The sequence below is a fragment of the Microcaecilia unicolor genome, chromosome 1 (assembly GCF_901765095.1).
Source record: "Microcaecilia unicolor chromosome 1, aMicUni1.1, whole genome shotgun sequence".
In the NCBI taxonomy this organism is placed as follows: domain Eukaryota; kingdom Metazoa; phylum Chordata; class Amphibia; order Gymnophiona; family Siphonopidae; genus Microcaecilia; species Microcaecilia unicolor.
Genome location: NC_044031.1, coordinates 588564873 through 588579925, shown reverse-complemented (window position 1 = coordinate 588579925; position 15053 = coordinate 588564873). Strand labels below are relative to the sequence as shown.

Sequence of the window (15053 nt, the reverse complement as noted above, 5' to 3'; positions counted from 1 at the left end):
ACAGCGGTGTGCAAAATAAAAAAAATAAAAAGCATAGAAAAGGAAAAGAACCACAGTATATTGATAGGAAAGGAATTCACACACACACCATGCTCAAAGAGTAAAGTCAGAGTAAAGTAGAAAGAGGGGAACAGTATGTATGCTGGGAGGAGAGGGAAGGACTGGAGAAAATTGATAATAGCGAATGGAACAGTGGCTGACAGCTCAGTGGCTACTCCCCGGTAGGACCAAATGCTTGGGTAAAATTCCAGGCCTTAATCCCTGCTTTAAAGTTTTTAAATGGAAGTTCTACATGGAGGTAAAGGGGAAGGGAGTTTCAACATGAAGGGGCAGCGAAAAAGAGTGCACGGTGTCTTGTCAGTTCAAGCTGTATGAACCTAAGACTAGGCAGGACTAGCCGATGATCATTGAAGGACACGGACTTGAGAGTACAGGATGGTAAGAGTGGATAAGTAATGTGGGAGCCCAAATCTATGGGCCTTGAATGTAAGTGTTAGCAATTTGAAGATTATGCACTATTGGATGTGGAGCCGGAGGTATTTCTTAAGAAATGGAGTGACGTCATGGCATAATAACCGGATGGCCATATTCTGTAAAATTTGCAGACTTAAATATCTAGGTGCAGACTTAAATGTCTGGTTATCCTGGATGCAGCCAAAGTAGACTATATTGTAATAGTCTAACTGGGTTGTGAGCAGTGACATAATTAAATAATGAAAGATATTGATGCTAAAGTAATGGCGGATAGCTCTAAACTGATGGAGGATAAAGAAGCCAGTTTTGCAAACATTGGAGATCTGGGGGACATATGAAAGATGCGAGTCAAGGATAATCCCTAACAGAATGAGTCAACTGGTTGGAAAGATGCACCAAACAAATCCAAAGGTGAAGTTGGCGCAGAAAGGCCTACGGAAAACCAGCATACTACTGTTTTCTCCTTATTTAGTATCAAATTTATGTGCAACAAGCCAGTCAGAAATGAGCTATAAGCAATCTTTGAGAGGATCAAATGAAGGATTATAATGAGTGGTAGGAAACAGTTACAAAATATTATCCGCATAAAAGTGAAATGACACACCAGTGGACTGGATTAAAGTGGCAAGCGGACTATGGAATAAGTTGAAAAGAAGAGGTGATAATACAGAACTTTGAAGGACTCCACATGTTAGTGCTTGTGGGGAGGCCTGAGAAAAGGCAGTAACAGCAGCATAGGAGCAATTGGAAAGAAAAGAGAAAAGCCATGAAAGCACAGACCCTGAAAGACCAAGCGAAGAAAGGTGAGACAGCAGAGATGAATGGTCTACAAAATGAAAAGCAGTAGAGAGATCAAGAGAGACAGCCAAGACAATATTGTGCCTATCCCATTGAGTGTAGATTTCATTGAGAACTGCAGTGATAATGGTTTCTGTGCTGAAATGAGCCCTGAAACTGGATTGCTCAAGGTGAAGGGCGAGCGATTTTTTGACAAATGAAGACAATTGTAGGAAAAAGAACCTTAGAAAGAAATCATAGATTGGAAACCGGGCGATAATGAGCTATCAAATCAAATCCATTCTTGTATACTTCTAATATCCCATTTCCAGGGTTCAGTGCAGTTTACATTCTTGGTGAGACAAAAACAGATAATGATAGTGTGAGGTATGAGAACAATTAGAGACCATTGTGAGCTTGGCATTAGCCATGTGCAATCACCATGCACTCTCAGGGTCACAGACATATTCAGAGTTGCTGGGATTGCCATCAGGCTTCTCCCCTGTCCCCATTGCAGGAAAGGCCACAACATGTCCCACCATCCCCATATGGAACCCACATCACACATGACTGAAATGATGGGCTGCAAATCTTTGAGCTGCCCCAACCTAAGCTCAGTCCTGCCATTCCATGCCTGCTTAGACATATGCACAGGGGTAGCAGTCCACTAATGCAGAGACTGCAACCCGAAGACCCACATGTAATGACCTGGTCATTTCCACCTTCTTGCTGCAATGCAGATTTCCACAGTGAAGTGCTCCAACCCATCCACAGTCACCATGCCCACCTTAAGGCCAACCAGGACCTCTGGCCATGTGGTGACTGCACACTCCTTAGCAAGCAACCAAACTGCCAGACCTCAGCTGTTACAACCTGCCTTAGGAGCATACCAAAACATGGCATATGGGAACCTGTGGGCAGATGATAAAAGGCAAATACAGGCGCTAGATGCCATTAGTGCTGGACTAGCACCCAAGTTTGCCTGCACCCTTTCAGCAGAGACAGTGAGCATGTGTAACAATGAGCTCACCAGTTCTGAGCGCAAGTAGAATGCAAATGGATGCTTAATAGTGCATTAGGTATTCCTCCCCAATGCTCAGGGGGCAGTGCACCAAATATTGGTGCTGCTTCTGTGGCAATTCCTATGCCAGCTCAGAGCTGGCGTTAGGGTTTGTAGAGCTTTGGGAAGGAATGGGGGAGTCCTGTCCAGCATGCAGTTGCATGCTTACAGGCCTGCCACCCCCCTGGACACGAGGCTGGAGGTCCGCTGGATCTCCATCCCCCATTCGCACAAAAGGTTTCCCTGATGGCCCAGTAAGCACCCCTCACTGCTCTGATGATCTAGTTACCTCCCAAGCCCTGCAACCTCCCCCCCCCCCCCCAATACCCTGAAGCAGGAGGAGGAGGTTGCACTCCCTCCTCCTGCAAGCACCGCCTTCAAAATGTCAGCGCCCTGCCCGATGCATCCTGGGATGCACTGGTTGGGACTTCAATACCATATAAGAAAGAAACTCCCTTATATGGTACTGAAGCCCCACCCAGTGCATCCCAGGATGCACAGGGCAGGGCACTTCCATTCTAAACGCAGCATTTGCAGGAGGAGGGAGTTAAACGGCTACTAGGATGGGTGGCGGGGGTGCTCACTGGGCCCACTAGGGAAACCTTTTTGTGTGGGAGGATGGAGGTCCACTGGACTTCCAGCCCTCTTGTGTCCAGGTGGGGGGGGGGGGGGGTAATGGAGGTCTCTTGTATTTGTCTGTTTGACAGATCCGGGGGTTTTTTTTTTTTACAGCCTTGAGCTGTCAAACAACTTCTGGAGGAGGATTGTGCCTTAGGCGCATGCCCAGTCACAATCCTCCCTCAGAAATGCCCCAATGATCGAAGCTAATAATGCACTTAAATTTGCATGCTATTAGCTTTGATCATCGGGGCTTTATTTCCCCGCGCTGTTCGGAACAACATGAGGAAATTGATCATCGTCCTGCTGGTCTGTAAAGCTAAAAAGGGCCTCTGCCTGAACCCTGTCCTCTCAAACTTGTGCTTTGCAGACACTATGGGGTGCGCCATGACCTGGAGGCGCTCACGCAGCGCCTCTGCCAAATAAGGCATGAGAACAGGCCTCTCATAAGGCACATCAGGCAGCGCCTGGCAGAATAAGGTGAGTAACAACAACATAGCAACTCATAAACAGCCATCTCCTGGAGCAAAGAATGTGTATGTGGTCTCTGTCAACACAGTGTAGCCATAGCCCTCACATACACAACAATGTGTTGCAGCCAGCACTAACCATTTAGGTTACATGGAAAGGGTGGAGGAGTATGGGATGTGCACTAGCACTCTTCTGTGAGCCAAATCAAAGTACCAAGCATGTCTCATACAGCTATATAGCAGCAGCTGTGACTGGTAAAAGAACCAGCAATCATAAGGAGCTGCAGTGAGCATCAAATCCAGTTCACCTGTCTTTAGATCCTACAGCCCTGACCCCTACGCCAAGCCTCATGTTTGCATTCATGGAGGATACCATAGGGACCACAGAAGGCCTTCAGAGCCCTAGGTGCCATGCAAACAACAGACCCCTGAACTGACACAGAATGTACAAGCCATTGTGAGGACTAAAGTCAAGTATCAACTTGCACTATCCACAGCAGGGGCCATGAAACCTCCATAGCTATGGCACAGGTTTGGAGGAATAGTCTCCCAACACCACCCCCCCCACCCCCCCCCCCAAAAAAAAGGTTCCATTGCCAGGCCAAACATCATGTGCATGAGTCATGAGATGGTGCACTGGGGCCCAAATGATAATGTTATGATAATACCACAACAGTATTCTCCCAAACATATGTGTCTCATTTTCAATCCAGTACTGTGACTGTGTCAATGAGGTTTCTGCAGAGGTGGATAAGAAGGCATGGAAGGCCCAACAAGGTCTGCGGACCCCTCCCCACTCACCTGTAGGCTTCATATGCATAGATCCCCAACATACTGGATCCTAGGAAGTACTTGTTACTGTGCACTATCACTGGTACACAACATGGGCACCTCATAGCCAAGCCAATGCCTTCCCACCCTAGTTCCTCCACCATTATGAAGCCTGTTCTTGTATTCCTGTATGCAGGCTACCTCACATGTGACAAACACGCACAACTGTGGCTCTTGCGTCCTTTGCCATTGGCATATTATTGCTCATTGATGTCTCGCAGCTACCAACACACAGCCCCAAGTGTTGCCATACCTGCATAGCATTGACTGACTGCACTAGTATGCTGACCAACTTGCTACGTATAGTCTAGGCTATACCAAGGTTGCATCTGCACAGCTCCGACACATAGAAGGGTAGCACAATGGCACCTGTCCTTGGAAACCTAAGAGTAGAGAGATCACCTCCCTCAATGCACTGCGATGCAATTCAACATGACACATTGCATGTGCCTCCAAGGAAATGTTGGCCTACTGGTCAGGTAGCATGTGTGTAACTGACATGTGCTCTTCATTCACACATAAGTATACCTCCAACACGTGAAGAAGAGACTGGAGAAAGCAGAGGAGGAAAACTCGGTGCTGGGCAGCCCCGAAAGAGGGTGGGAGGTGGAGGAAAAAGAGGCAGCACAGGCTCTAGATGTGCCCCACCTCCAGGTGCAAGCCTAAGAGCCTGTGGGTCTACCTGGGGAGGTGTAAGAGGAGCAAGGGGACTGGGAAGTCCCGGTGGGCATATATGCAAACATGCCTGAGCAGGATGACCTGCCTGAGGCTGCACCACAGGGCAAAGCATTCTAGCAAGAGCCTCCCACCCCACCAGCTGTGCCGCCACCACCCCACAGCACTGAGCCCCTGCCTGTTGAAGAGACAGGTGTGGACTGGCAAGGCATGGAGCTACATATGGCCCCAACTCTTTCCAAGATCCTGCTGCATATCATGGACATGCAGCAGGTGCTCAGCAGAATTGAGGGGCTATTGCTGCAACTAATCAGTGAGCTTCAGGTACTGCATGAGCAGCAACAGAGCACACAATGAGCCTGCAAATGCCTTTGTGCATAGAGATTGAAAGAGACTCAGATGTACTTAATGTAAATTTCAATGTTTTACATTGCAAAATATATTTTATGTTTAAATGCTTCCTCCACAGCTCTGTGGCTCCTTTATTACCAAGATGTGGTTATGATATGACATGCAATGATGACAACAGCTGTGGTTAGAACAGTGATAGCACATCCCTGGGGAAAGAAGACTGTAGATGCTGGGCTAGGAGAGAAGAGGTGTACGGTGTATTCAGCTGGCCCTCTGGTCACTATCATGGCCGATTCTCATTACTGATAGGTATTCATTCAGAAGCCAGGCCAGTGGAGGATAATGTTATGTGACCAGTTTCACAGGGAGCCACAGCAGGAATCGAATCTGCCTCCCCCAGGTTTCCAGGCAACTGCTAAGCCATTAGGCTATTACTCCACTATTAAATCATAGAGGCGGGGAATGTCTGTTGCAGTATAGTGGCCAGCAGTAGCAGTGGGATTTTGTTTCACCACTGCAGCATCCAACAAAGTTACGATGTGTATATGATCTGCAATTAGGCTCTGCAGTGTGGGTGAGTATGCATCTCTGCAGTTTCCCTTCCCAGGCTCATCTTCAAGGTAATGGGTGTATGCCAGGATTCAGACATCCTTAAACCACTCAAGATATTACCCAAGTCAGTGATTCCCCAACCTGGTTCTGGGGACCACAGTCAGCCATGTTTTCAGGATATCCACAATGATTATTCTAGAGAGAGATGTGCATGCAGTGGAGACAGTATTTGCTGGGGCCTCCAGGACCAGGATGGGGAACCACTGTGCTAAGTTCCAGCCTGTTGAAAGACTCCACCCACAGCTGGGTAACAACCAGTGCACAACTATAATCCTTTAGGTGGGTGGGGGAGAGTGGCCAGGTACAGTGAACTATGCTACAACCCATAATGTTGGCACACAGGCCTAGACGTCAGACACATCTACAGCATTGTGGTTAACAGAAAAGGGAGGACTGTTCAGAAGCATCAGGTAGTCATCTGTCCCGTGGGGGCTCGCAATCTGTGTATATGGTAGGTCTGGCTCAAGATATCTGGCCTGAATTACAAGTAGTGTGAGTTGAGCCAGAATGATTGTCAAATAAATATGTGGACACTATCATCCTGCTTGCCCTACTTCACAGCTCCTGAGAAGTTTCCCTGGTGTCTCATGACAAAAATATCATCGCACAGCATTTGAATGGTGACCACGGTAGGGGATTAGCAACTCATGATGCAGGGCTGATACTGCTACCTGATTGCATTGCTCTATCTGAGGCCTATAGCATGCAGCAAGAGCCACCTGCAATATTCCCCATTCCCCCGGTTTCTATGGAACTTTGGAAGGCTAAGTACTTTGAAAATATTCCTCTATGTAACTTTGTAAGTCTATGTGCTTTAAAAGTGAGCACCAAAATCTCTGCCTCACAGTCCACTGATTCCCCTTGGCGACATTCCCACCAGTGCATAACAGCCAGTTTCTACAAATAGGCAACTAATGTCTCATGACTGCTTCATACTTGAGTGGGAGGTGAGAGTTCTGATCTTAAGTGGAGAGACTTACAAATGATGACTCCTGCATTTCCATAGCTTCATGAGTTCTGCTGGATGGTGCTTGTGGAACAAGAAGAAGAGGTAATGAGGTGGTTTCACAGGTGTGGAATGTTTTATCAGCACAAGCTCCCTCCCCCTTTTTAACATTCTGGTTCAAAAATGGTCGAATAAACATCCATCTCTGTAGAACGCCCAAAGCTGTGACCCATTTTCCAATTAGGAACGTCCAATTTACAAACTTCTAATTTTTTGCACCTGGGATGTCCAACCTTGCCTATATTTTATTTATTTATTTGTTGCATTTGTACCCCACATTTTCCCACCTATTTGCAGACTCAATGTGGCTTACATCATATCATCAAAGGTGTTTGCCCAGTCAGTGAATAACAAATACAAAGTTGTATAGTGATCGTATCAGGTATAAGTGGAGAGTCGGAATGGATGAAGATTGCGTGATGTCCTGTTCGATCATAGTCATGCTGTGTTGGTAGGTGAAGAGGGTTACGTGGGGTCGTTGGGGTAGGCCTTTTTGAAGAGGTAGGCTTTTAGTGATTTCGTGAAGTTCAAGTGGTCGTGGATTGTTTTCACAGCTTTTGGGAGCTCATTCCATAGTTGTGCGCTTATGTAGGAGAAGCCGGCTGTGTAAGTTGTTTTGTATTTCAGTCCTTTGCAATTTGGGTACTGTAGGCCATGTCGACATTTTCGAACCTCCACATCCCAACGTCAGCATTGCTGCCTGAAAGGACATGCTGAGCAGAAAGGGCAGCTTTACACCAGCAGAGATTGTGCTGCTGGGTAGAGAGGTGGTCTCTCACCATGCCAAACTTTTTTGCTCCCAAAGGGCAATGTATAGGTGCATGCACAAAACAAAGGGAGTGGGTGGCCATGTGCCATAAGTTAAATGCTGTCTTTCATAATAATAGAGGAAGTGGAGACAACTCCACAAAGATATGAAAAACAAGACAGGAGAAGATCCCCAGGAAGCTGATACTGACAACCTCACTCAGTAGAGCAGATAGTCCTTAGGACTTTCCCCTGTGTGGGCAGCCAGGACACCTCTGCATAATTTGAGGAAACAGGTAAGATTATGCCCCACATATAGTGATCACAGTCTTTTGTATCCCACCATCCTTCAATCTATCTTGCACACTGCCTGGGGGGGAGTGGGAATGATACTATTCATTTCATTCCTAGAAATTATCTGAGAGAGTGCACTATGGTGACAGGCTACATACAGAGCACCAGGATTTCAGAGGGCATTGGCCTGATGTAGAAGTGTAACATAATGTATAGGGCAGTGGTTTGAGAACCCATGGGTTCCTGATTCAAGTCTCACTTCCATGATTGAGATGATCCACCTCCTCCCCCCTGCTCCTGCCCCCTGATATTGCAGTGTGCTCACACTGTCCTCTATCCTTCTATCTTTACCCACCTGACAGTGTGCATCATTCTTCCAGGTTTAATAGGTATAACCGTCTTCTATTCCACTGTTTGATGTTATGCCATACATGGGGTGTGTCCAATAAAAAGGACTGCCTTGCTCAATGTGCAGAGACGTATATACAACACTAATAATTATCCCGGTACCTTCCACCTTGAACAGAAATGCAGTAGCAAAATCAATAACATTTCAGAATATCTTCATTAATTTTTCAAAATATTAGCAAACATTTCCCCATATTGTCACATTTTTTTAAAGGATCATCAGAATTCATATTATCAATGTCGCTATCCAGAGATTCAAAATTAATGATTTGCGGATCTTCATTGATCCATCATTTTCACTTATTATTTTAACTTTTTGATAATTGTTTTGTTAAATTTTCAGACAAACAGTCCAAAACTCTTCAAAGCTTTTGGTGCAATTGACACTACTTAACTTGCAACTGTTTTCAACATTGTGAGAACTTCCACCGACATGGCCAAGTTTCGTATCTTCCTCAGGGAAGAAGTTCACTGAAAACAAGCAAAAAATTCCAAAATATAATCAAACAAGCTATGAACTCTACAAAAAAAAAAAAAAAAAATATATATATATATATCTCCATCTCCATCACATACAGTGCTCTGCATTATAACAAGTTACTTTTTCAGTAACCTGCTTGCTTCCTCACATGAAAAGAAAACGGCCACGGTTTTTGTTAAGTCAGCTTACTGGAATCCCAACAACCCGATTGGTTGTCAAGATCTGCACAGCAACCAATCAGATCAAGGACCACCATTCTATTTCTGAATTTAGCCCCAAAGGTTGAAGCATTTTAAGACAAGAAAATCCAAAGCTGCTCTTTATAATTTGATGTTCAGAGTTGCCACCCTCCAACCCTACACTGTCTAAAATGTGCCATCTAATGTCACTCAACTGATGATGAAAATTGTGCCAATGTTGCACTAGAGGGGCAGACCAAACATTGTTTTAAATCCGTGATTTATGTTCTGTAAGCCGCACTCTAATAGGGCAGCTTGAATGTCCAACATATAATAGTTGGCAAGGGTAATCAATAACATACATGATATTCCTCATTTGACAATGTATTTACGAGCTGTGTTACACTGAGCAGTAGCTGGATGTTTCCAATCAGTTCCCTTTACAGTGGTGTAGAACACAACTGACACTCTCCACATTTGAAATGTCCCAATCTTTCCACATCAGAGGACAAATAATAAAGACGTTTATATGACAACAGTTCACCAATAGTCTTATTGCATTTGAACTCACAGGATGAGTTTCAAAACATTCGTGAATTTGCAGGATATTCCAATGTGCATGAATAGACTTATTAATTTTGGAGTTAAGAATTGAGAATGGTAATACCGCTACCAATCGGTCTTCCTTTATATTTTGTTTGTATTGTAATAATAAATCATGGTGTGCAAACTTAGCTCTAAGATAGTCATTTCTGATGATTTTATAAGGGTATTATCTCTCCAAAAATTGAGTAATCATCCTAGATGCTTGATCTTCAAAATCAACATTGTTAAAACAAATGTGTTTCAAACGTAAAAACTGACTAATTGGAAGGCTAGCTCAGAGATGGTAGGGATGGGATTTAGAAAAATGTAGTAAGGTATTCTGCACTGTGGATTTTTGGTACAGAGTGGTTTGTGTTTTATTGTCCATCCTGTAGACCTAAACATTCAAAAATTCTAACCCCAATTTATCATGCTGCATTGTAAAGTTTAAATTAGATTGTAAAGAATTAAGCCAACATGCAAACTCATCTAACGCTTGTAAAGATCCATTCCAGATGATTTTGGTCTGGAGCTGTCATTGCATGAAGGTGACTTCTCAGTGGAGCAATCTGCTTGCATACAGTGGGGGAAATAAGTATTTGATCCCTTGCTGATTTTGTAAGTTTGCCCACTGACAAAGACATGAGCAGCCCATAATTGAAGGGTAGGTTATTGGTAACAGTGAGAGATAGCACATCACAAATTAAATCCGGAAAATCACATTGTGGAAAGTATATGAATTTATTTGCATTCTGCAGAGGGAAATAAGTATTTGATCCCTCTGGCACACAAGACCTAATACTTGGTGGCAAAACCCTTGTTGGCAAGCATAGCGGTCAGACGTCTTCTGTAGTTGATGATGAGGTTTGCACACATGTCAGGAGGAATTTTGGTCCACTCCTCTTTGCAGATCATCTCTAAATCATTAAGAGTTCTGGGCTGTCGCTTGGCAACTCGCAGCTTCAGCTCCCTCCATAAATTTTCAATGGGATTAAGGTCTGGTGACTGGCTAGGCCACTCCATGACCCTAATGTGCTTCTTCCTGAGCCACTCCTTTGTTGTCTTGGCTGTATGTTTTGGGTCATTGTCGTGCTGGAAGACCCAGCCACGACCCATTTTTAAGGCCCTGGCGGAGGGAAGGAGGTTGTCACTCAGAATTGTACGGTACATGGCCCCATCCATTCTCCCATTGATGCGGTGAAGTAGTCCTGTGCCCTTAGCAGAGAAACACCCCCAAAACATAACATTTCCACCTCCATGCTTGACAGTGGGGACGGTGTTCTTTGGGTCATAGGCAGCATTTCTCTTCCTCCAAACACGGCGAGTTGAGTTCATGCCAAAGAGCTCAATTTTTGTCTCATCTGACCACAGCACCTTCTCCCAATCACTCTCGGCATCATCCAGGTGTTCACTGGCAAACTTCAGACGGGCCGTCACATGTGCCTTCCGGAGCAGAGGGACCTTGCGGGCACTGCAGGATTGCAATCCGTCATGTCGTAATGTGTTACCAATGGTTTTCGTGGTGACAGTGGTCCCAGCTGCCTTGAGATCATTGACAAGTTCTCCCCTTGTAGTTGTAGGCTGATTTCTAACCTTCCTCATGATCAAGGATACCCCACGAGGTGAGATTTTGCGTGGAGCTCCAGATCTTTGTCGATTGACAGTCATTTTGTACTTCTTCCATTTTCTTACTATGGCACCAACAGTTGTCTCCTTCTCGCCCAGCGTCTTACTGATGGTTTTGTAGCCCATTCCAGCCTTGTGCAGGTGTATGATCTTGTCCCTGACATCCTTAGACAGCTCCTTGCTCTTGGCCATTTTGTAGAGGTTAGAGTCTGACTGATTCACTGAGTCTGTGGACAGGTGTCTTTCATACAGGTGACCATTGCCGACAGCTGTCTGTCATGCAGGTAACGAGTTGATTTGGAGCATCTACCTGGTCTGTAGGGGCCAGATCTCTTACTGGTTGGTGGGGGATCAAATACTTATTTCCCTCTGCAGAATGCAAATAAATTCATATACTTTCCACAATGTGATTTTCCGGATTTAATTTGTGATGTGCTATCTCTCACTGTTACCAATAACCTACCCTTCAATTATGGGCTGCTCATGTCTTTGTCAGTGGGCAAACTTACAAAATCAGCAAGGGATCAAATACTTATTTCCCCCACTGTACTTCTCATTGGAGCAGTGTGCTTGGATTTTTTAATAGTATCTGCACATGTGTGTGAAATGTGCCACTTGCATGCATTATATATGTGTGTGTCCCGCGCATAATAGTAGTGCTAAAAAGTGGTCGTTAAACAACAAAAAAAAAAGGAAGCTCCATGTGATGTCACTGGATGCATGCATATGATGTTCATCTATGGTGCACGCATAAAGGTTTGCTGTACGATTGTCACCATTGTTTTTCCTGGGCATGCGCAGAACATTGATGCTTAACGTGAAACTGAAATGTGTATGTGCTAGGCACTTTCCCTATAGAGCCACTTGCAGAATTTTCATTCATCTTATTTGCATTCAATTTCTTTTGAGCATTGATCGCTTGTTTCGAAATTAGTAAGTTCAACCACAGATATAAACACACGCGGTATTTAATGGCAATTTTGAGCATCTGACCCTCAGTAACAACACAGATGGGTCACAAAAGACAGGTTGCAGCTTGCCTTATTTGCTTTCATATCAGGTCTAGGGATGGACATCCGGTTCCAGCCATGAATGTCGTCTTGCTATTGATTATCTCATTAGGACATCCTGAGTGTAATGCTGCTCTTGGCATGCCTCCAGAACGCAATGCTTAGCTCAATATTTCCCAAATTGGTCCTGGAGTACTCTCTTGCCAGTCAGGTTTTCAGGATAGTCATAATGAATATGCATGAGATTGATTTTCATACACTGCCTCCATTTTGTGTATGTCTTTCATGTATATTCATTATGGATATCCTGAAAGCCTGACTGGCTAGGAGGTACTCCAGGACCAACTTGGGAAAAACTGGCCTAGTTCACTTGCATGTTCCCCGTTTTGTTGTTACAAAATCAGAATTTGGATATTTCAATCATATGGACGGCCATCTCGGCTTTTTGAGATGTCCATATGTTTCGAAAATAAGAGAGTGTCACCAAGCAATGCACACAGTTTGTAGAATACTATCAGTTGTGCATGTTGCATTGTGTGATTCTGCGCATGAAAATACCTGTCATAAGTAGGTGCTCCTACATTTTGGCATACCAGCACAGTTTTGCTGTAGTTTTCTACAACAGCTAAAGTGCTCCTAAGTGCTTTTATAGAATTGACATCAAGTATACCCCATTGTGGCACTTACATCTTAGCACCGAGTTATAGAATTACTCTGTTAGTTTTTTTTATATACTTTTAGGCTATTGTGTTGGTTAGTTTTAATGGGGTGGGGGGTTTTGTGAATGTTTATTTTTTATGATTATGTACCTTTAATTTGATTCTGTTTTGAGGTTTTTATTGTATGCTATTTCAAGATATTTAAACAGCTTTCTACTAGCATTCTAGAGAAGGTGTCATCAAATGCTAATTAATTGAAAATACTCTAGGTAAGAGACACTTGCAATGGATTAACCTACATTGATATGTTTAGATGACAAAACAACACCCCTTTTGGTTGAAAATAGTTATTGGAATGTTGAGTATGATTTATTTGTATTTTAATTTCATTGTTTAAGATATAAGCAAATTATTGGTATGTTTAATACATTTCCAGACTACGGAAAGTATGGCAAAGAAGAAAGTGCATGGTCAAAAATGGAATCCTTACCATTTCACATGCAACGGTAAGCATTTAAGTATTTTGTTTACTGCTTGTACTTCAAAAAACAAACAAACATTCAAATCAGTCTGTCATAGTCTAGTGAAGTTTATGGTTTATTTAGATTTGATAATACCACCTTTCATCACATACAGCAAGGCAGTTAAAAAATGTAAAATAATTTAGAAAGGAACTACATTAAAATGGGACAGAGAAGCATAGAGTGGGAGAAGGCAAGTCAAGAATTAATATGCCTGAAGTATTTATCAAGCATGGAAACAAGTAAATATTTCGACAACCCCAGAAATTGAAGTTCTCTAAGGACAAGCAGGACATAGTATATTCACATGTGGATGCTGTCCCCGATGGAGCCTTGAAGTGGATGCTGCCCAGCATGCTGGAATTTCTAGAACCCTTGACAGACCCCACACTGCACATGCACAAGTTCTTTCCCGCCTACCCGAGTCACGCGGGACCTGTAGGTTCACTTTCTCCGCAGAGCTGAGCGTCTTCTATCACTAGAGTGAGTTATTTTTTCTGACATATTTCGCATTCCTGTCTCATAGTTCTAGTAGTGAATGGTGCAGGACATAATTTTTTTTTTTTTTTTTTGTTCCCGCTCCCGTTTTTGTCTCAGTTTTTTCGTACTTTTCTTTCTTTCTTTTTTTCATGCCTTGCCTCCACTTTAGACCCGAGCTCCCCACTGAATCCATTAAAAAAAAACACTCACCTTTTTTCAAAAATTGAGCCATGGCTATGTCCCCTGTCATGTCCCAGAAACCTGCCAATAGTTTTAAATGGTGCACAGACTGTACTAGGACCATGTCTATGACTGACCCACATGACATATGCCTAAAATGTATGATGTTGACCAAGCCCCCCCCCCCCCCCCCCCCCCCCCCCGGTCAAATCTCTGACTGTGTCATCAGACCTCAACATCATCCTCATCCAGCTGATGAAAGCTCCTTTTGAGCCACCTGATTCCTGTTATCTGAAGTACCTGACCTGGAAGGTCTTGATTTTGGTGGATGTCACTTCAGCGCACAGAGTTAGTGAGCTGCAGATCCTAGTAGCTGATCTGTCACACACAAAGTTTCACCAAGTTCTCTGCATGCATCCTAAGCTGATGTTAGAGTTCACATCAATCGCCAATCCAACATTTTCCCCAAAGCCTTATGCCCATCCTGACGAAAACGCACTGCACACCTTGGACTGCAGGAGAGCCTTAGCTTTCCATGTGGAATGGACTAAAGCCCATAGACAGTCCACCCAGCTTTTTGTTTCTTTTGACCTAAACAGGATGAGGGCAGCCATTGGTAAATGCACTTTATCCAGTTGGCTAGCAGACTGCATCTCTTTCTTTTATGCCCAGACTGGGCTGACTTTGGAGGGCTATGTCACAGCTCATAATGTCAAAGTCATGGCTACATCGGTAGCCCGCTTACGGTCCAGTCTTCAGTCCACACATTCATATTCCGTTACTGCCTTGAGCAGAATACTCGATGTAACAGTCGGTTTGGTCAGTCAGTTCTGCAGAATTTGTTTAGAATGTAGGATACAACTCCACCCTCCTAGGCCCATTCTTTTCTGTTCCAGGCTGCACCTTCCCAAAAGGACGGTTTTGGTTGGTAGTATTATTGATTCTGGTTGGCCTTGCAGTTTCAAGTTCCTACTGACCATTGTTTGTTGTTTTCAATGAGCCTGGTAAC

The 15053-nt window shown here is 44.1% G+C and overlaps 1 protein-coding gene across 2 annotated transcripts in view; it reads left to right on the top strand.

The window, feature by feature from the left end:
• The window catches only part of ASAP1 (ArfGAP with SH3 domain, ankyrin repeat and PH domain 1), an 803986-nt gene that overhangs the window by 421351 nt on the left and 367582 nt on the right, over window positions 1–15053 (top strand). For both annotated transcript variants that reach the window (XM_030219214.1, XM_030219206.1), the window contains exon 13: window positions 13300–13369. In XM_030219214.1, coding sequence (XP_030075074.1) covers window positions 13300–13369 — 70 coding nt within the window. The remainder of the gene's footprint in view (window positions 1–13299; window positions 13370–15053) is intronic.